Source organism: Patagioenas fasciata, chromosome 1 (genome assembly GCF_037038585.1).
Source record: "Patagioenas fasciata isolate bPatFas1 chromosome 1, bPatFas1.hap1, whole genome shotgun sequence".
NCBI lineage: Eukaryota > Metazoa > Chordata > Aves > Columbiformes > Columbidae > Patagioenas > Patagioenas fasciata.
In genome coordinates, this window is record NC_092520.1 from 109,174,761 (window position 1) to 109,195,194 (window position 20,434).

Here is a 20,434-nt window from a genome sequence, read left to right on the forward strand (position 1 = left end):
TCCTGGCCCCAGAAATCACTGCTGTTATCCCACATGTTATTATGAGTTATATACCTCAAGCATGCTGAAATGAAAGCCTAAGGCTCCAGACAACGTTCTTACCAGTGCCAAAGTTGCTCCCATATTATCTGAAATAATTTGTACAACTGGTTTTCTGTCTTCTCTCTGTCAGCTCTTTGCCCATCAGTGTTGTCTGTGTTTGCATTGTGATAACTTGACAGATACACAAATAAGTAGCAAAAAAGTTTTGAGTATTTATAGTCTTCCTGTTGTTCTGGTGTGACATTATCTGGGTTGCCTGCCTGGAGTAAAAGGAGGCAAGGAAGGCTGGATGCCTTGGCTAATCACAACGTGCTATCAAGCTTTTCTTCTATATCACCATTTAAAACGCAAAGTCAGCAGTGACTGGCCATCCTCATGACCTGCTTCAGCTGCCTTGTGGAGCTCCTGAAATGCCATTAAGTCTCACCAAAACACATAGCTACTTCAGCAGAAGCCCTGTCGCAGTATGACTTGCAGCCCTAGCCCAGAGGCCAGGCACTGAACAGGTGTTTGATACCACATCACTTCTAGATAAGGCAACTGTCATCACCCATGTAGGGTGCGTGGGCCTACGGAGAGCTTCCTCTTGGGCTCTGTGTTAGCAAGTGGTGCAGGGCAACGGGAGCTGGTCTGCAGAGCAAAACATCGCTGAGGACATCATGTCCACAGGACCTGCAGTTTGGGGGTACTTTTTCCCACCCCACCCCTCCCCACCCATCTCTAACCTGCCCCCATGCCTACTAGCAGCAACACACTGGGTACCCTCTTGGGACACATCTTCTGGCTTGGTTTCACCTGGAGGGTAAACTGCTGTGCGCAGCATGGCTCCATGCCCCAAAGCAAAACCCAAAAGGGGACTGTGGGGTGTGCCCTCCTGGCCCAACCTCCAGCATCTGCAACATGGGTCGGAGAGAAGAGAGGCACCTTGCTGCCCCCTGTGCAGCCCATCCCACTGCCTCCTTCCCCCCAGACATGGGGCATATGGAGGGACTGCCAGGGCACGTGGCCTCACTGCAGCCTAACACTTGCCAAGGGTGGTCCGCGCCTGCATCAGGCAAGCCGGCAGGTCTCATCGCTGCTGCTGCAACTGTGGCTCTGCTCATCCGCTGGAGCGATGGCAGCTGGCTCCTGCCCATCGCCCAGATTTCACACAGAAACGTAGTCACGTATACACAGATGCCACTGCTATCCAAAATACGGCCATAAATAGCATGCGGGCTATGGCAGGTGTGGCAGGCTGTTTTGCCATAAATAGCAGAGAAAATGGGTCAAGCTGTGACTCACGTGTGTGTGCTCACGCAGGGTTTTGTCTATTGAGCCTGGAGCTGCTCTAGTATTTTCAGTGGAGTAAACCAGAGACCATAATGGCCTAAGAGGCTCTACACACCCTGATTTCCTTCAGTTTGATGTGAACTGCTCCAACAATCCTATCTTCATCATTCCTTTTGGAAATTATTGCACAGCACAGGAAAAAAAAGGATGTTTTTCCCTTTGAAGAGTTGCTGGTCACTACTGTAATTCTTCTGCCTTGTCCTATACATGTTCTACAGGCACAGATTATTGCATCTCCTCCTTGGCTGTGGCACTGCCAAGCAAGCCAGGTTTAATTCTTGCAAAGCACAACCAACAGTCTAATAACCTTCCAGCTCCGTCTTTGTTGCCCTTTACTGAACTGTAGCCAAATTACCTCTATATTTCTGGCAACTGACGGATCAGAACCAACCCCAAAACTCCAGTTACAGAACAAGTCTCATGGAGACAGGAATTACTGCCTCCTTTCCAGAAACCTGAAGTCTCTCCATAACGCCTTATATTTTAAAACTACTTTGAAGACAGTCAGTGAAGCACTGCCCACCTTCCCACATGGTCCTTTAGTGCAACAGTGTTCCTCTTCAAAACATCAAAAACATGTTTCATGTTTTTCCCTAGAGCTTAAACTTGTGTTTTAACAAGTCAAATCTCACTTTGTTATTTTCTGCTTATTTTTCCAACCTGGCAAGGCCTGCCTGCCTCCCTATTCAGTACTGCTCGTGGTTCTCACTGGCTTTTCCAGTTCTTCCCAAGAGAGTGCCACCGCCAAATTCCCCAACTGGTGTTTGAGAAAGGAGTCTTCCTAATAATAAGTAAAAATAGAGTGGAATGGAAGGGGAGGGGAGGGGAGGGGAGGGGAGGAGGGGAGGGGAGGGGAGGGGAGGGGAGGGGAGGGGAGGGGAGGGGAGGGGAGGGGAGGGGAGGGGAGGGGAGGGGAGGGGAGGGGAGGGGAGGGGAGAGGGGAGGGGAGGGGAGGGGAGAGGCGAGGCGAGGCGAGGCGGGGCGGGGCGAGGCGGGGCGAGGCGAGGCGAGGCGAGGCGAGGCGAGGCGAGGCGAGGCGAGGAGAGGAGAGGAGAGGAGAGGAGAGGAGAGGAGAGGAGAGGAGAGGAGAGGAGAGGAGAGGAAGAGAAAATACCAAATGCCATAAGCCAGCAAAACAAGTTGCAGAGCCAGTCCAAGGTGGCAGACTTTGCCATCTGTGTGAGCACCAACAAGATCCAGAATAATGTGAACACAAAAGGATTATTTTTTTTCCTAGAGAAAAAAATCAGTGAAAGATCTCAAAACAAATGGTAATGTCTCTGCTCTTCCCAACAGCAGGCATTATTCACTGATCTTTCAGGAAATTAAGGCATGGAGATTTAAAGGGATTTGTCCAAGTCAGCATGGGAAAAAAATAATTCACACAGAGATGTCCTGATTTTTGTTTTGTAAAAGTGAAAACACATTTAATATATAGATATAAGCAGTTTGATTCTAGACTCTGGTACCAGTGTTCTCAAGAGTATACTGCCGTATGATTAATTTCAGCTAAATGTGCGGGAAAAATTAATATATCTGTAACATCAGCAATAGAGAACCCACAAGCAAACTCAATTTGATTTCAGAGACAAGGTTTCACTTTCAATGTCTCATGTTATTTCAACCGATTTAATTTCTCTTTATAACTGTTCTTTAGTTACACAATCCCCCCTCATGGTACCAAGTTCTTAGCAAGTGCTTAATTAACAAAAACAAAAATTACGATAATTCTTCCTTCTCAGATTGCTAGTGAAATCACTTCATTGCCATATTTTCTAACAATTATCTATTTCTGGTTGGTTCTGTCTGTGAGTAATGAAGTGAGTAACTGCAAAGAATATGAAGCAAAGCTAAAGAAAAGGAATGAGTTTTGAATTTAATTAAAAAAAACCCAACATTTCTTTTCATGTATGAAACTAACAGCAAATCACTTAAGTCCGGTTACCGGGGCTTGACTTAAGCACAATCTCTCCTAATGAGTACAATGTATTTCAAATTAATGTAGCCAGTTAAAAAAAAAAAAAAAAAACAAAAAAAAAACAGCTACAAAAGAAGGCGGACTTCATTCTCTATAGACAAAATAATCAAGAGTGACAGTAAGAGATGATTAATATTCCAGATGGTCGCATGGCCTGTAATTAAAACATGATATGCCAAAAGATTACAGCCAAACAAGAAGCCTGCCCTCATCCGCTTCTTAGTATTACTAATTGTACAGTTACTAGGCCAAACACTGGCTTTTCCTCATTATACTAATTCCTTTATTTGCTGTGGAGCTCCTGTCTTAAAGCCCCAGACACCAGAAAACCCTGTACACCATGAATAATTCGGCAGAGGCAGAGAGGGACCATTGTGAGGGATGGGGACAGAGACACATGGATGAAGGAAACATATGGCAAGAAGGTGCCCCTTGGCATTGTTCCCTTCAGTTCTCTTGCTCACAGCCACCAAGCCAACGCTTGGCCAAAAATTCTTGTCTTGGTCTTTCTCCTGCTCCAGGGGTTGTTTCTTCATGCAGACGGGGTCATGGACACCATGTGTCTGGGGAGGATCACTATCCCAAAAGAGCTGCTGTCATGGAACAGCCTACACTCCACCATGCTGGGTATCTTCAGTAGTGCTTTGCTGTAGCACTGAACTAAGACCCATTGGTCCTTAGAGCTTGCAAGCCCGGAGCAAGCTCTCCCCAGAAGGTGCAACAAAGTCCTCCATCTGCTGCACAGCAACATGCTGAACATTTCCACTTCACCAAGGAAAGTCTGACCCCACACAGATGAACCAGTTGGGATCTGCTCACTAAACATCCTTCCTACATCTGTACAGACACACACTTCAGTATTCAACAGGCATCATATGTACAAGATGAAGGACGTGGAGCATTTTATCCACGTGGCTAACATGCGTACTGTTTGAATACACATTAAAAACATTTCCCCACTGGAACTCGACACTTTTTAACTTCAAACACATGCTGCACTTAATCTAAAAAAAAAGCTGAAAGAGAATGTGAAGAATTGGATGTCTTTCAAAGTCCCAACAGCCTGGCTTTTCAAATCTCAGACCACCCTTCGTCTGATTATTTGCGGGCCTAGTGAAGTAATTGCAGAGTGGCGGCCTGATTTCCTCGAATCAAATGTCAACAGTCACGAATCTCCAGGAGTTTCCGCAGCTTGGTAACATAGTGACTGTGCAGCATAGGGGCCCATACATGTTTTTCATATTAGGGAGCAGATGGAAGCTGTAATTCCCTTCAGAGTGGAGGGATGCCTTTCAGCAAACAGTAGCAGATGACATGCTCATTTCTGGAAACGTTTTCCACTTCTATCCAACAGATCAATGGTTTGTAGTTGAGAAGGAGCTGAAGCAGTCAGACATGGTCAGACAAAACTTTTCAGAAGGGATGGGGAAATACAACAACCATCTCAAAATCTGTGACTCTCTGTTTATCTGGTGCTTGGCACGGGGACTTGCCGCTCTGTAATGCCAACAAATTCCATTATGGTGCCCAAACAAAGAGCTCTGCAAAGATGCTTGGCTTTTTTTTGGAAATGGAGACCACATTAGCACTGACAGCATCGTGCTATTTCTGAAGAAATATGCCATTTTTCACTAGGTGGGTTTTACAGGTGATCTAACCTTTCTGTAGAGAAAACGTTAGTGCAGCCACCATGGTGGCAGGATGGCTGCGGCATCTTCACAAGTTTGCCTGTATTTGGAATGCACATGATGCTTTTTCTTGAAGTCAGAGGTTTTCCAGTCCTGCCTGCAGTAGGGTCAAGCAGCCTGTCAGCTGCCTGACTAAGGGAGGTAAGCAGCAAAATACAAATCCTGGTTACACCTTTAAAATGAAAATACACAGGCTTTTTAATTCTCTTTCAAGCACGACTGTTCTGCCAGAAAGGCAGCAGCTCAGAAAGGCGAGAAGCATGAGGGGCTTAAAGATCCTCTGAGCTTGACATAGAAACTCTCTCACAAAGAAAATGCTCAGGACTTTTTAAATTCAGACTTTGCAACCTTCCAAGAGTATTTCCCCCCACCCCTCTTACTCTTACTTCTAGCAGGGAGAGAACAAATCCTGCCCTCAGGAAAATACACTGGTAAAATTTAGAACATGAACTAGCAAAGGGAGAATAACTGGAAGACTATGAAAATACAAAATAATCTAGCTTATGGTGGGATCTACACTGCTGTACATTTTTAAAAGGTGTACAGATTTGTTTCTCTTTCATGATGCCAATTACATACATTCCCAAGCTCCAAGAGGCTGTTTAAAATCCCATCTACTGCATAACTTGGTTATTTCCAACACCTTGAGTTTTCTGGAGTATTAATTTTAGTGCTCATATGCGCTGACTTGGCCCATTTCTGAGCTACACAAGTTCCCTCTGGCAACTGTGCCACTGCCTCAGCTCTGACCTACATCTTCTCGTCTGCCTAATTCAACGCTCCTCCTGCGTGAAGATTGCCTGTCAAAGCCTAGACGCCAATCTAGATGCTAAGAAGCAGAGAAGTGCCCTGTGACAGATCAAGCTCCTGTTCCCAGAGGTGAGAGGCCACCAGTTGAGAGAGCTGTCTTTCCATCCTCTTTCCTGACTGACAGCCCTCAGGAACCAGACCTCTAATTCATGCTGCACGGCAGGAACAAAATAAACAACTGCATTACGCAATTACTGCTATAAATGCTTTCTTTCTTCCCTCATTTTCACTGCCAATTTGTTGTTGGAGGCAAAAGATGACCTTGTTGGAGTGGCTTAATTTTTTTTAATTGTGAAATAACCACCTCACTGACAGGTGGGTTATGGTATGTGTTTAAAATGCATTTAAATGAACATGAAGTCAGATGGGCCGTAATGTAATGCAAATTTGAAAGTCTTTGCTTTTAACTCTGCTGAGCTTTTGCCAAGCTCAGGCATCCTCTATGGTAAACAAATGATCCTCTCCAATGAAGCTGAAGAATGTGGAGGTTTTTTATCTTGTTTTTATCCTCAAACATTTAAACTTTGAAATTGAGCTTGCCCAGTGTATTTAGGCACATAGGAGTTTGCTGCTGAGGTCAGTCCAGCTGGCCCAGCAGCGAATGCAAGGATGGGAACCTGTGATGGCAGACGTGCTATTTAACTATGCTCAGCTATATGTTGTGCCTTTAGACAGAGATTTGCCTTGTATGCACAGACAGATCTCTTACACAAACAGCACTTTCTGACAATAAGGCCGAGACCTGATTTAATTACAGGATTTTCACTTGAAACTGGAAAATTAAATTCTCCTGGTAGTCAAAGGCAAAATAACTTACTAAGCTGACAACACATTCAAATTTAATTGTTCTGTTAGAAGAGGTATCTTTTGGCAAGGTTGATTTTCCTACCAATCCAACTTTTTTTAAACATGCAGCTCACTATTTATTAAGTAATATCAGAGGTTTGAAAATCTACTGAATGCTGTTGAAACAACTGAAACATTCAGATACACGAGCAAAGTGTGGTTGTACTGATTTATTCAGCGTGAAAACAGATCTGTATCAAAGTGGGTGTCTACAGCTGAAAAGTCAAAAACATCTGCAGATTTACACTCATTTCTCTTTAGTCACCTTTGTGTGCATTACATGCACATATAAAAATGTTTTCTCGTGTGTACTGAGATACATGTGCAACTGAGAAGGAAGTTGCAAACCAGAGCATTTGTACAGAAGGGAAAAGGATAGGACAGAGATGTTTAAAAGCTGATGTATAGCCGTGGATTTGTAGGATTATCAGTCACAACTGCAAAGTCTGCATGGCCACTAAACACTGCCCTCCATAACTGGATAGGTATTTGCATGAAGACACAAGGCTTGTCTTTGCCTCCTGTTGCAATTTTCTCTTAGTGTTTACTACCAAGCGTGGTATATAATACCTGCACACATGGGAACAAAGGCAAATCATCCAAGGGAAAAAGCAACCCTTGGAGCAGACAGAAGTTTAAAAGTCTCTGGTTTTGCAAGGGACTGCAGCAAGAGCAGGTGCTTCCACTCACACAGACAGGAGCTAATTGCAGGATCAGTTCTTTTTTATGGTTATGTCCCTAAAGCCTTTAACTGCTCTCTGTAGTTAGTGACCGCACACACAAAGAGGTCTTTCATTAGCAGTGCTCTATAGGAAGCCAGGGCACTGAGTAAATGATACCTTAATGTTCCCTTTCAGAGCTGGAGTGGTTTGACAATGATACTTGTTAGCCTACTGCCCTACGTTCCTCCTGTCCGCTGTCCTCCAGCTTGCAATTAAGCTTACAAACGTCTAATATTTAGCTAGCCTCTAAAACTTTGGCAGTAATTGTTTATAAGTGACTTTGGGAAGCTGCAAGGGAAGAGCTATGTTTGAAGAGCATTGATCCAATTCCATGGTATAGCAAGTGCTCATCAACCATGCCACCAACCAGATGTGTGCACCCAGCGCCTCAAGGACCGAGCCCTGCAGCTGCGTGCTCAGCAGGCAGGCAAAATCAGCAAGAATTCAGGGGTCCAGTTTATTTTCAGAGCAAAGAATTATCCTTTTGCTTTTGGAAAATCTGAGGTCCTACCTGAAGTCCTATGTCCAGCTCTGGAGCCCTCAGCACAGGAAGGACATGGACGTGTTGGAGAGGGGTCAGAGGAGGCCACAAAAATGATCAGAGGGCTGGAACAGCTCTGCTGTGAGAACAGGCTGAGAGAGTTGGGGTTGTTCAGCCTGGAGAAGAGAAGGCTCCAGGGAGACGTTATTGTGGCTTTTCAAGTACTTAAAAAGGGCCTATAAGAAAGATGGAGACAGACTTTTTAGCAGGGCCTGTTGCAATAGGACAAGGTGTGATGGTTTTAAACCAAAGATTCAGGCCAGACATGAGGAAGAAATCCTTTACAATGAGGGTGGTGAAACACTGGCCCAGGTTGCCCAGAGAGGTGGTAGATGCCCCATCCCTGGAGACATTCCAGGCCAGACTGGATGGGTCTCTGAGCAACCTGATCTAGTTGAAGATGTCCCTGCTCATTGCAGGGGGTTGGACTAGACGACCTTGGAAGGTCCCTTCCAACCCAAACTATTCTATGATTCCATGATTTTTAATGTTCAACCTTAGGTGCGATGCTAGTTTAAACTTGAGGCACAAGTCAGCTCTTGCTGCAGATCTCTGTTACCACCTGCAGTATCAACATCCCTGACTTTGTGGCCCAATGGAGACCATATTATTCACTTGTGTTTAATTGGCTACTGCAGCTTTCTACTTCTGTACCAGATGTTTCTGGGTCTTTGTTCATTAAATGTGAAGGAAAGAGAGAAACACAAACAGTAACTGTCACAAAGGCCTTTTTTTTTTTGTTATTAACTGAGTCCACTAAACTGAACTATCTTACTGACAGGTGATGGTGAAGTTACAGACATTACAGCTGAAAGTATCACTAAGTATGAAACTGAGCATTCTCAAAGTCTGCAAAACCACTTGTGAATTTGAATTAGCGTGTTAAGTGATGGCATGTTACTTTGCAAAGGAAACGTCCCATTTTTGAAAGCAGGGGGGTTTCTTCACCATACGATCTGCTCCTCTCCAGAAAGGAATCTCTGTTTGCCAACATTAGTTAGAACAGAGTTGTGTTTTGTTAAGTCAGTCCTATTTTTACAAGGAAGTCTGCTTTTTATAAGGCACTGTACTTTCCAGACACTTCATCTCAAGGTCTGTCTTCTTGGGGGAGCAGAAGCAAAGGACTGCATGAAAAACAGAAGGCAAGAATAGCAAAGACTATATTTGCTGAGTCAAGTGCAAGGCATGTTTAAAACAGCAGATCAAATCTGCCTCTATATTTTCATCATTATTCAATTTGAGGCTCTTCTGATATTTTACTAAACACTCCTAGTTTTGACAACTTAGATTATTAAGGAGGATTTTATGTACCCAGCCTAGTTTGAATGATGGGAATACAAATGCTTGAAAACAAAACAGTAAAAAAACCAAAAAAGGATAAAGCCCACAAGGGAATACTAAGTAAACATATTTAAGTGAATACTAAGTAAAAATATTTAGAATCATTGAAAAAGAAGGTAATTCGTCATCCCTTTTCCATGGATTTTAAGTTCCATTCTACATAACTGAAATACAGGCTGATGGAAATGTGATATAAATATTTTTATTTTAGTTTGGGGGGAAAAGTGGTGGGATTTTGTTTTTTGGTGGTTTCTTCTTCTTTTTTTTTTTTTTTTTTTAGCTTGCAAAATTAGCATTCACAAAACCAGACAGCCAGGTGTTTTGTCTGTAAGAGATAAGCATCTCCTCTCTCTCCCAGCTTTATTTGACAGATGAGCACCATCCCATCACTTCCAAGGCATATCAGCCAAATTGAGATCTTCCAGCTGCACCCTTTGGAGCAGATCAGTAAAATGGTGTGTGGGAAGTATACATTAGTAGGGTAGTTGTCTAAAGCATCATTGTAGATACTTATATTTGGGAAAAGCTAGCTACAAATAGATGATACAGATTATCCTAGAGTTGGACTGTAGTTATACACTCTATTTTTTTATCAGCAAAGCCAGCTTAGAGAACTCTTGTTTTCCTTTGTCTTCCCCCCATGTTCTCAGAAACATGTATTAGGCTTCTTGAGATCTTAGTCACCCTCTGGAAATGCTGTCCTTTCCACTGATCACAGAGGGAGCCCAGATGACTAGCCTGCACTAGGAGTTGAAGTGCAAGACAGTTAAAACAAAGTGATTAGAGGAGATAAACCCGCAGAAGAGGGAGCAAGTGCTGTTGGGCTATGAACTTCTGGTGGGGCCTTCCAGGTAAGGTAGTGCTGTATCTGTCAGGCATTTAGCACTAAGCCCAGACTCTGACCTGAGCTTCAGTACCACTACCAGAAGCCAGCTGCCAGCACTCCTGACTGCCTCGCAAAAGCTTTAGCGTGCACTGCTCTGCTCATGGCCTGGTGAGTAGATGGGAAATCTGGGAAATTTACTGAGTTTCAATGGGCAGCAACAGGAATACCCACAAGTATTTTTGCTCCAAGACGCATCTATAAACCACAAGAGACAGTGCACTGAGTCCAGAAGACAGAACTGTGTGTGAACTAAGTCCGCGAGATTTCACTAGCAGCAGGTTTTAACTGGGCTTCTGTCATGACATAACTAGGCCCTATTGTATTCCTTATAACTTTTCAACTGGCTGTGAAACATTTGTCCTGCTGAAGATATCCCATTGCCTGAGCCACGAGAAGACATGATGCTCTGGTTCTGCCCTCATTTGTCCAGACTGAACCACTGCTCTCTGCTATGTCCCATTCCTCTGTCTCACCATCAATGTCAGAACGTTCCTCAGGCTCTTTTTTTTCCTGTCCTTTCCTTCCCCTGCAAGCCTTGTCTGAAAACTTTATCATAACATCTCTAGACACATCTGAACCACCATATTGTGTTCAGACATTCTGGTCATCTAGAATCTGGCAACTTGTGCCACTCTTCTGTCAAGTGGAACATCTTCCATGTCTTGCTTCAGCAACTTGGTACTGGGCAACTGAAGTCTATTTTTAAAAGTGTTAAAAATAATAGTTCTTTTTGTTGTGAAAATCAGGATTAAGCTGCTCTTCTATGCTAGGAATGTGTAGGGTTTCCTGGAGGGAGTGGAAGACTCCCTCCTGCAAGGCTATTTTTAGAGAATCCAAGAAAAGTTCCATAAACATGTACTAAACAGAATTTTTTGCAAGTGGAAAGCAGTGCTTTTTAGCATATTTGGTCCCTTCTTTTTTTTTTTTCTGGGTTGGTGTAATTTGCTCTTGGAGCTTTCTTCACAAAATGGAAGAGATGGTGGTGGCAACAAGTTCTCCATCAGTGCTCCACCTTTCTTCCTCTAACCTTTCATGGCAAATAAACTCCCCTTGCATTTTCAAAGGATATTCCAGGTCTGGATATCACGAACTCAGGGATACTTTTTCTGAAGTATTTCTGGCAGTCTGCTCCCCACTGGGAACATGAGGCAAAAGACAGTCGCAGACTGGCTGCAGCAGAAGTTACCATACTCCTCTGCTAACAACCTGGTGAGCAAAGGGAGCTGCATAACACAGGAAACCAGACAGATGAATTTGACAGGTTGGTGGGACTTTCTTCTCAAGTTATCAGTGACTGTGAGAGGAATTCCATCTCCTCCTCCTTCCCTACATCTGAACTATACTGCTGCACTAAATAAATGTCCCAGGGAAGAGCTGAAGCTGGCCACAAACATCTCTGCTACTCATGGGCTGATGCTCCTAATCTCACTTTTGAGCGAGGTTGAATACAGAGCTCTTGTATTTGCGTTTTCTTGGAGGGATATTTTAAAATTACCCTCCAGGCAGCAGCAAAAGCAGTAGCAGATTACGCTAGCCTCCAACTTACTAAACCCTGTAAAACAGCCAAGTGGTTTGTCTACTAAAACATTTTGGAAACAGAAGCAACCAGCATTTTGTGCAGCTTAGGAAAGGACTGTTTTCCTAAGAAGCTTTCCCACCGTGACTGTGGTGTTGTCAGTTCTCATTGCCTTTGTATGCCCATAGATCTTCTTCAGTAACTTTGGCTCCCTCATGCTGCCATTCTCCCCCAATACTGCAGGCTCCAAGAGAGCTTGCTTGAATACTTCAGAAAACTTGATGATACACAGGATAATACACCTTCATGCCATTTGCTGGTAATTTCCTTAAATACACAAGCTTTTTGCCTGGTCAGCTGGGTGTGCTTCCTTCCAACACCTGTGGTGCAATTCTCCTGCTGGTTGCTGGCCACTGAATCACACATTTCCTAAGCGCAAGTTGCTTTTGCAACTGGCCCAAACTCTTAGGAAGGATGTTGGTAACTCCCTTCCCATGAAACATTTTCCAGTGTGGAAATTTCCTTTCTAAACTGACCTGCTACCATTAGGAGTGAAAGGCGAACCATTGCTCCTAAGCAGAGACCTTATGGATATCTCTGTGAAGAGAAAGTTTTGAAAGCTGGTCATCTTCACACCTATAGTTCCAGTTTAAAAGGTGGTGACTGAAGAAGTGGAAAACAGTGCTCAGTACCTAGAAAAATAGAGATAGCAGGGTGGAAAGGAGGCACAGGGCTTAGAAATGTTCACTAAAAATTTAATGGCACTGGGAATTGGAGGCATATGTAAGATTCAGTAAGAAAGAGGAGGTGGAATAGTTTGTTACGGAAATTTTGACTTTTGTTACTGGATTTTATTTGAATACAGCATCATTAGGAAATTTTGGCCAGTTTTTACATCCCCATGGTGCCACGTGGAAAACCAGAGCTTTGATTGTGAGCACTTGCCCAGTGTTTCTGGAAGGCTCCTATTCAAGATATTGTGTAAGTCAGAAACTTTTTCATATAGCTGCAAGGTATCTTAAGGAGTCAAGGGACGTCAGAGAGAGGGTAACTCTGCCTGGGCAGAAAAAGATGTTGTATGCTTCATGAAACAAGCCACTGAAATTCCAGTCTCCTGTTTACTGACGAGAAACTCAATGACAGCAAGCTGTACAGCAGTGCTTTGGAGTATGCTAATAAGAAGATATGCATGAGGGAAGCAGGAGGGCTGTTTCTAATGCTTACATTGTTCGCTCTCACAATTTTTTTATCCACTAGTTAAACACCTGAGTCACAAATAATGCAAGGCTTGTGTTTGTTGTTGTTGTTGTTGTTTGTTTGTTTTACATGCACACCTTATTTTTTTTTCCTAACCAGCTCTGTAAGCTTTTCCTTTTAACACTTCTGCCTCACCTTTTGGCAACACCTGGATCACATATTTAATTTGTTATTTTATCTCATCAGCTTGTTAGTTTTAAACAACTGACACACTTCATCAAAAGAAGAGAAAAAACCAAAACAAGAACCCTATTAACCTCTGTTACCCACACAAACTAATTAACTCTACCCCCTCTCCAATTATCCCTGGAGAGGGGAACTGCTTTTATTAAGTTCCTGCTCTTTTTTCCACCCCTCATCTCTGTGGTTGCCTGCCCCCATCCATGGCAGCCCTCACAGCCCCCAGGGCTCTGCTGTGAGATGCTGCGCCCCCCATCCCTGCTCAGCCACAGTACCCAGGGGAAAGGGGAGAGCATGATTTTCATTTCAGCTTTTTGTCACACCTGGTTGTTCAGCCTACAATCAAGGGTGGTGACCCTTAGCTTTTGACCTTGGATTACGTTTCAGGTTTTAAATGGGCTTTAAATCAGCTTCCCGTCTGCTGATTAAAGCTTGCTTGTTCAAAGTGAAAGGATTAAAAAGCATAATTATAATCCCGCTAATTTATATGATTCTTTATGCTAAACCATACCTGCATGCATAGGAATCTGTGAGCACACGTGCCTGGGATGGTTTTTGTGTGTGTTTGTTTTAAACTTATGCCAGCAGCAAGGGAGTCAAAGATTATTAACTGGCAGTTGTTAGCCCTCTCTGTGCCATATATATGTTAACACACACAATCGTTCTTCCTTTTTCATTAAGAACTAACTACAAGCAGAGAGGCATTCCAGTACACTAAGCTCTTGCTTCTGAATTGTTATTCAACAAGTAACCTGATGCGAAAGGTGAGAGCAACTGTGACTATCCTATCAAGCTCCATGTAGCTATTTGGTCATCTCTTTCATCAAACACAACCACAATTACACATTCCCAGTGCAACATATACCAAAGACAGATATTGTGCATGTGGAAGCAAATAACATGGATGTCTCTCTGACTTCATGTGAGAGTGCAGCAGCAGCAAAATTAAGGCAGCAGATTAGTAATGCTAAGATTTTTCAGCACTCCCTCCCCATCTTCCTCTTTGGGAAACTGCTTTCAATCACTTTATGTACTGAAAACAAACATGAAAGGAAAAACTCTCCTCTGCCTTCAGTTGTCAGAGCAAAAACTAGAATTCCCTGAGCTCTTTTCAGAAGTGCTAATATTCTCCCTCAGGCCTTCATTATATCGCACACAGATCTGCAGTCCTCTGCGCACAGACAGGGAGGGAACAGCCTTAAAAAGTTGGGCTGCTTTATTTATTTATATATTAAAAATAAAACAAAAAAAATTTCCAGCACCAGTGAACAGCAGACTGGAGAATGGAAAAAAAGGGGAGGCTTTGGTTCCAGCGGCAATTGAACGGGCAGTGTTTGGTTGGTGTGATGGAGGTCCACTGACCCAGCTTGGAGGAAACACAGCCGATGTGGCTGGGTCCTCCTCTTCTAACCTGGCACTTGCAGGGCTCAAAGCAAATGAATTCTACTTCTGCAGGTTCTCCTTCCCTTGTTCACAACAGGACCTCAAACTTCTGTCTGCTCTGACTAAGCAAAACAATGTGCTCCTTGCTCCTTGTCCAGGATGCTCAATGCATACATTTCCTTGCTGTTCTTCCTGCAAACTATTTAGATTTTGTCAATGGCATGTCTGCTTCCAGGGTCAGGAATATCGTTTGCTTGAAATTTGAAATTGATTTTTGTTCTAAGGGAATAAATAGTCTTAAAAGTCAAAATTCCAAGCGGGGGACCATTTGTGGTATTTTTAAAATCTGGGCAAACCCTCAAATCATTACTAATTTCCCATCAGACAAAAAAGGAATTACTTTCAGCTTGATCCAAATTTTGTTCTCACTTCAACAACAGTGGAAGTGATTGTTCAGTATGCACAATCTTATATTAATTTAGAAAAAATGTTTCTGCTATTTCCAACAAGAAAATAAAACCATTCAATAAGGTGAAGTTTAGAATTTTTATTTTTTTTTTTTAATTCGGTGCAACACTTCCAAATTATTCTACAAAATGAAATTAAATTGCAATTAACAATTTTGGGGGAGACTTTTCCATTTTTAGGAAATCAGCACTTTACACTGGATAAAGTATACCGGGAAATTTCTTGAGTGCTGAGCCACCTTCACCCCACAGTTACAGATCCCATTCTCTTGATCATCTCATATTGCATCTATTTATAATCTGAATGAATCCAATCTAGGCCTAGCTAAAGTATAACGTCAGATGGGAAAGAGAAAGGCATTCAACATGAATGCTCTCTTTTCTCCTCAATGAACAGTTTTGACAGCCATGATGAAGGCATGATCTACATATGCAATGACTGTAGATAATGGGTTTGAAACAAGAAGAAATTATCTTCTGTGTTATTTAACCTTTCACAACATCTGTGGCTTCACTTGTACTGGGCATCCCACCTTACACCACTGTCCATGTGCTGACACCGCATGAGTTTACAGTCTTAATGAAGGGAGTTGTGAAGCCCATCTGTGGCCAAAGGACTTGGAAATCCAAACTCAGACTTGACAGAGCCCCATTTTACCAACTTGTGAATACACTTTTGGGCCTACACAAACTGAATGCTCTTGGCTGGGCTTTTACCAGTGTAGTTCATGTGATCTCCATGGGAAGATGCCAGCTTCTACTGCCTGAGCATCTAAAGGAGTATTCAGCTACAGCTACTCCTAGTGAAAGCAAAGCAAGGTTCTAAGCCAGGCCGAGCTCTACAGCAACAGCTGAGAGCCCTCTGATGGCACCTCTGGCAGGGAGGAGGGCAGAAGGAAACCTGTGCTGAGGTCCCATCTGCTGCAGGCCTGTGTGCCCCTCTGGGCCAGTCCTCCCTTCCCCAGTGCCTCTGGAAGGGGCTTGAAGAGGGACTACAGTTCAAAGACACTCTCCTTTGGTAGTGAGGTACCCAAAACACAGGGTAATTCAACCTAAACACCAACTGAGGACCAGGCAATGGGACAAGCAGCCTTCGAGTTAAATGTCTCAGTAATTCTCATGTCTGGTCACCCGCTTATGAGCTCCTGTATTTTTTTAGCATACTACAATCGTGGGTATTGACTAATGGCGGGACTGCACTAGTAGCACCCTCACTCCTGGAATAACTCCAGCACAGAAATGGCACTTATAACATGCTGCCAGCAGTCATCCTCATCAGCCCCCTCAATTTTTAGATCACAGTTTACAGCACATACAGGTTTTGTGTCTCTCACTTTATTCACACTGCCTCGAGAAAAGGGAAAAAAAAAAACCAAACTGTAAAATGTTACTGTATTCAACCTTTAAAAAAACCTCAAAACCCCACAAACAAAACATGAAGCACCATTCTAGTCGGGTTTCTCAAATACCCTGGGAAGACATTAACCCTACTGTACTATTGAAGGCATATGATGTGTATGGAAATGACGATTCATTTGGATTTCACCTGCTAGCCCAGAGCATCTTTTGGCTTTCTCCAAAGTTATGTGAGTTAGATGCATCTAATATGTCAGTGTCAACACTATAGCACTGGGAACAGAGACAAGAATATGTGAATTGCTGGTCCACTTTGAGTTAAATTTTGCAAACAGGACACACTGTAAGACATATACCTATGTTCATGGCAAGGCACCTGCACCAGGGCAGTAATAGCTTTCCAAGCACAGAGCATCTTTCAACTACCTCTAAGAGTCCTGACATTAAAAATTAGATCAACTGCTCCAATGTGCTATATAAATGCTAGGATATCAAACTAGAAGCCTATATTTAGGATGAGCCTTTCACTCTTAAAAGTTCAAAGTATTTTTAGGGTTTTGTCTCTTGAATAAGTTCGTTGTGCCAGTTCTGGAAAGCATTGAGTAATTCTAACTCTCCCCAGGTGCCATCCCAAAGGTCTGAGCCATTTGCCCACTGTCTAGGGCCCAGGATTTGAGTGGTTTGGCATGTACTACCATCAGCTCTCCTGTGGCTCAACATGTATCAGAAAGTATTTGAATAAAAAAACTACTTTGAAAACTGGTATTTCACATACTGCCTGCTGCTGAGTATCTAATAGGAAAGCCAAGTTTGTTCACTTGCCTCACTGGAGTAATCCTGAGGAAATCAATAATCTAGTCAAGATACAGCCATACCATTCATGTGGAAGCTGTAGTTCAGCTAGAAGTTCAACAGGGCATCCCTTAGGCTGTTTTCCAAGGCCAAAGAATTTTTAACCATCATTACAGCACTGAATGCATGCCATGCAACACATATAATACGCCCCCTTACCCCTCCGCCTTTTCTTTTTACTAGAGACAAAAATCTCTCTCAAGCTCAATAAATAATGAACTGTATTGTTTTCTGATCTATATTATGGCCAGAATACTAACCATCCATCCTCAGAATATACTCAAGACATGGAGCATCAGTAAAAAACCTGATTTATTTAGAGGCTGTTCTTTGTCATGTCCACCTACCCAGAGAATTGGCCTCAAAGGATCCTAAAGTACTGATTATAATTTTCTCACTCTTCTGTTAGATCAATTCTGGGTGAAAACTGCTCTCAGCTAGCCCCTTCAGTGTTGATTAAGTTTGCTCTTGTAGCTGAGATACAACAGAGGTAAGGCTCATGAGGAGAAGTTGTTTCTTTTCATGGGTGGAGGCCAGCTTCAGACCGAGGTGAAGTGGATGGTCTTCCATGGCAACACATGGCTTGTAGAAGTGAAATGGTCCCACGCCAGAGCCCTGGCAAGGCAGGGTAGCTGCTGCTTCCGCAAAACAATGGGCAAACAGGTAAGGTATTTCTAAAGAAGGGAGAGGGAAGCATCTGCTCCCTCTGGTGGAGTTGCCACTTCCAGCCCTGCAGGCTCCACAGGAGTAGCAGATCTGCAGATCTCCCCATCTTAACTCTTCACCCAGCTTTGGCCCCCTTTTTGCCACAAGCCTTTGCTTTTGAAACAGCAAAAATCATTTTGTGCCTGTGCTGCTGAGCAGCTTGCAACAGCAATGTTAATTAATCCCACAGACCAGAGTTAGAAAAAATGGACAAGCTTTCAAGCACTCAAGTGCTTCTTATTTGATTAAGCTATTTTCTGCAAGTAGAACACATTCAAATAACAGAATACCCTTTAAAATGGGCAACAAATCAAATTAACTGACAGGATCTGAAAGGATAGAGCGAGGAAGGGGAGATAAGGTAAAGTAATAAATTGTAAAACCTGAAAAAAGCCCCACATAAAATGAGATGGATTTTGGGTGTTTCTCAGTGTGAAAGAAGTGACATAGCCAACAGGACTGGTTGCTCAGTGTGTTACAACCTGCTCACTAAAAGCACTAGTTGATTTGAGAGGTACCAATGGGTTCCCAACCAGCTGGTATTAAAATTTTGAGGTGTCTACATCATCAAGGATGAAGAAGCTGAAGTAGAAGCTCAAAGTCAGTCTAGTCTCCTAGCTCGCACTATCACATCCCTGCTGCAAGATGTGGGCAGCATTGTTGAGGGCCTGCTAAAAGGAAGCTTTATAAACAGTGCTTCAAATGCTGTTTTTGCAAGGTCAGCAGAGGGTAAGCTGGGGTGCAGCATGCACAGGCACCCTTACAGAAACAAAAAACAGGTCAGGTTTTTACTGCACATGGTACATGGCTTGCTACCCAAATGGAAAGGTCAAAAGTCATGACATGACTGATATTCTTCAAGGATGACACAAAGGAAAAGAGGCCCTGCTCGTAACCACAGCACCACAGGCCCAGCAAGAAGGTTTTATTTTCCTGAGGTTCAGGGTAAGATAATTGTAGTGCATCCAGTTGGCAAGCCTTTCAGAGAATTTCCCCAAGGCAGAGTCTGAGCCTACAGACTCCACTGGGCAAGATAAACAGATGTACCGAGCACATCCTGAGATCTCCATGAGTACACTAATCACGCTTTACACCACATCTAGGAACAACCCCACTCAGGTTTATTGCATGGATGTGATGATCTAGCAACGCAGTAGAAGGCAGCAGCGTTATTCTGCTAAAGTTACTGGCAGGATGCCACAGCCCTGTGAAACCACCAGGTGCCAGGTATGATGAATGAGCCCAGCTCTCTACCCTTTGGTATAACCTTAGTAGGGCAAGGAAAGAAGCACAGTGAAAGGGGACAGACTCAGGAGAAATACTAAAGAAATCATCTTGGCTAATTTTCTCGTCCTCCTTATGCCAAAATCTCCTTCACCCTTAAACATCCTTCTTCTCCCCACCACCAGCCACCAGCAGGGATGAAATAATGTTTATCAGATTAGCATTATTGGCAAGAACACCTGTGTGGAAATGTACCTTTTCAGCAAGGCTAATTGACTGTTTTTAGGATTGAGTGCTTCTTTAAAGGAAGATGTGAATCTAATGCTAAAACCGAAATTAAAATAATTCACCTTTTGTCATGTCTTAGCATGACAGTAGATAGGAAAACAACAGGGTCAGCAACTGTCTCCATACTGAAAAATTAATGTTTCCTGACCTCTCCTTTGCTTTTTACCTTCCATGTACCTGATAACTCTGCTCAGGGTCTGCTGAAGACAGATGATTGTTCATCTGAAAGTTGTAATCCCTTAATTAATGCTAATACACACCCAAGAGGATCCCACCATAATTAGTGTGGTTTTCTTAAAGTACTGGAGAAAATAAACTGCTGTATATGGAAGGTGCTGTACCAACAGACTAACAAAAAAACTGTTAAACTACTTAGAAGCAGCATAGGGCTGAATCCTGGTCCACTTTCACTTACGTTACTCTAGTGATGCTATTATGAGGTACAGTGGTGTTAGCCCCTGAATTACTGAATTATGAATCTGTTTTAGTTAAGATTTTGATCTAGTTAAGACTCCAGGCCTTCTCAGGAAGGCAGTTGCTCCTAAAACACCCCAGCCATTCTGGTGAGTCTTGAAATAATGTACCAACTCTGGCATTACACTGCTGGACCAGAGCAGTGACACAAAAACGACCCCAGTTGTTCAGAGCCAGTGTTGCACTTTCATTTGTTATTGATCTGCCTCTTACTCATTAAAAGCCATGGTGAAACTCACACTGGTTTCTAAAGAACAAGCCCGTGTATGACATGTGGCTAAAAAGCCACAACTAGTTGTCAGTGTCTGTTAGTGCTGCACGGTATCTACATGTAGGCAGAAACAGATTTAATTTTATTTTATTCTATGATACAAGTGCTATGTAGACTTATATATCCTCACAACTCAATGGGCTAGTCCTTCAGTTCTGCTGCCCAAGGCAATAGTCAAATCAGCACACAGCAGAGGCCTGCCCGGATATTAGCACCCATGGAGCGAGTTAGAGATGCTCATATTCTGCAGGGGATCCAGAGCACCAGGAAAAAGG

At 43.2% G+C, this 20,434-nt stretch overlaps 1 protein-coding gene across 3 annotated transcripts in view; it reads right to left on the bottom strand.

The window, feature by feature from the left end:
- NHS (NHS actin remodeling regulator) overlaps positions 1-20,434 on the bottom strand; it is a 262,192-nt gene that overhangs the window by 80,541 nt on the left and 161,217 nt on the right. The window contains exon 1 of one of the 3 annotated variants that reach the window (XM_071812655.1): positions 12,239-12,284. The exons of the other annotated variants lie outside the window; for them this stretch is intronic. Coding sequence (XP_071668756.1) covers positions 12,239-12,269 — 31 coding nt within the window. The 5' untranslated portion in view covers positions 12,270-12,284. Of the gene's footprint in view, positions 1-12,238; positions 12,285-20,434 lie in introns of those variants that run through there. 3 annotated transcript variants of the gene reach the window in all.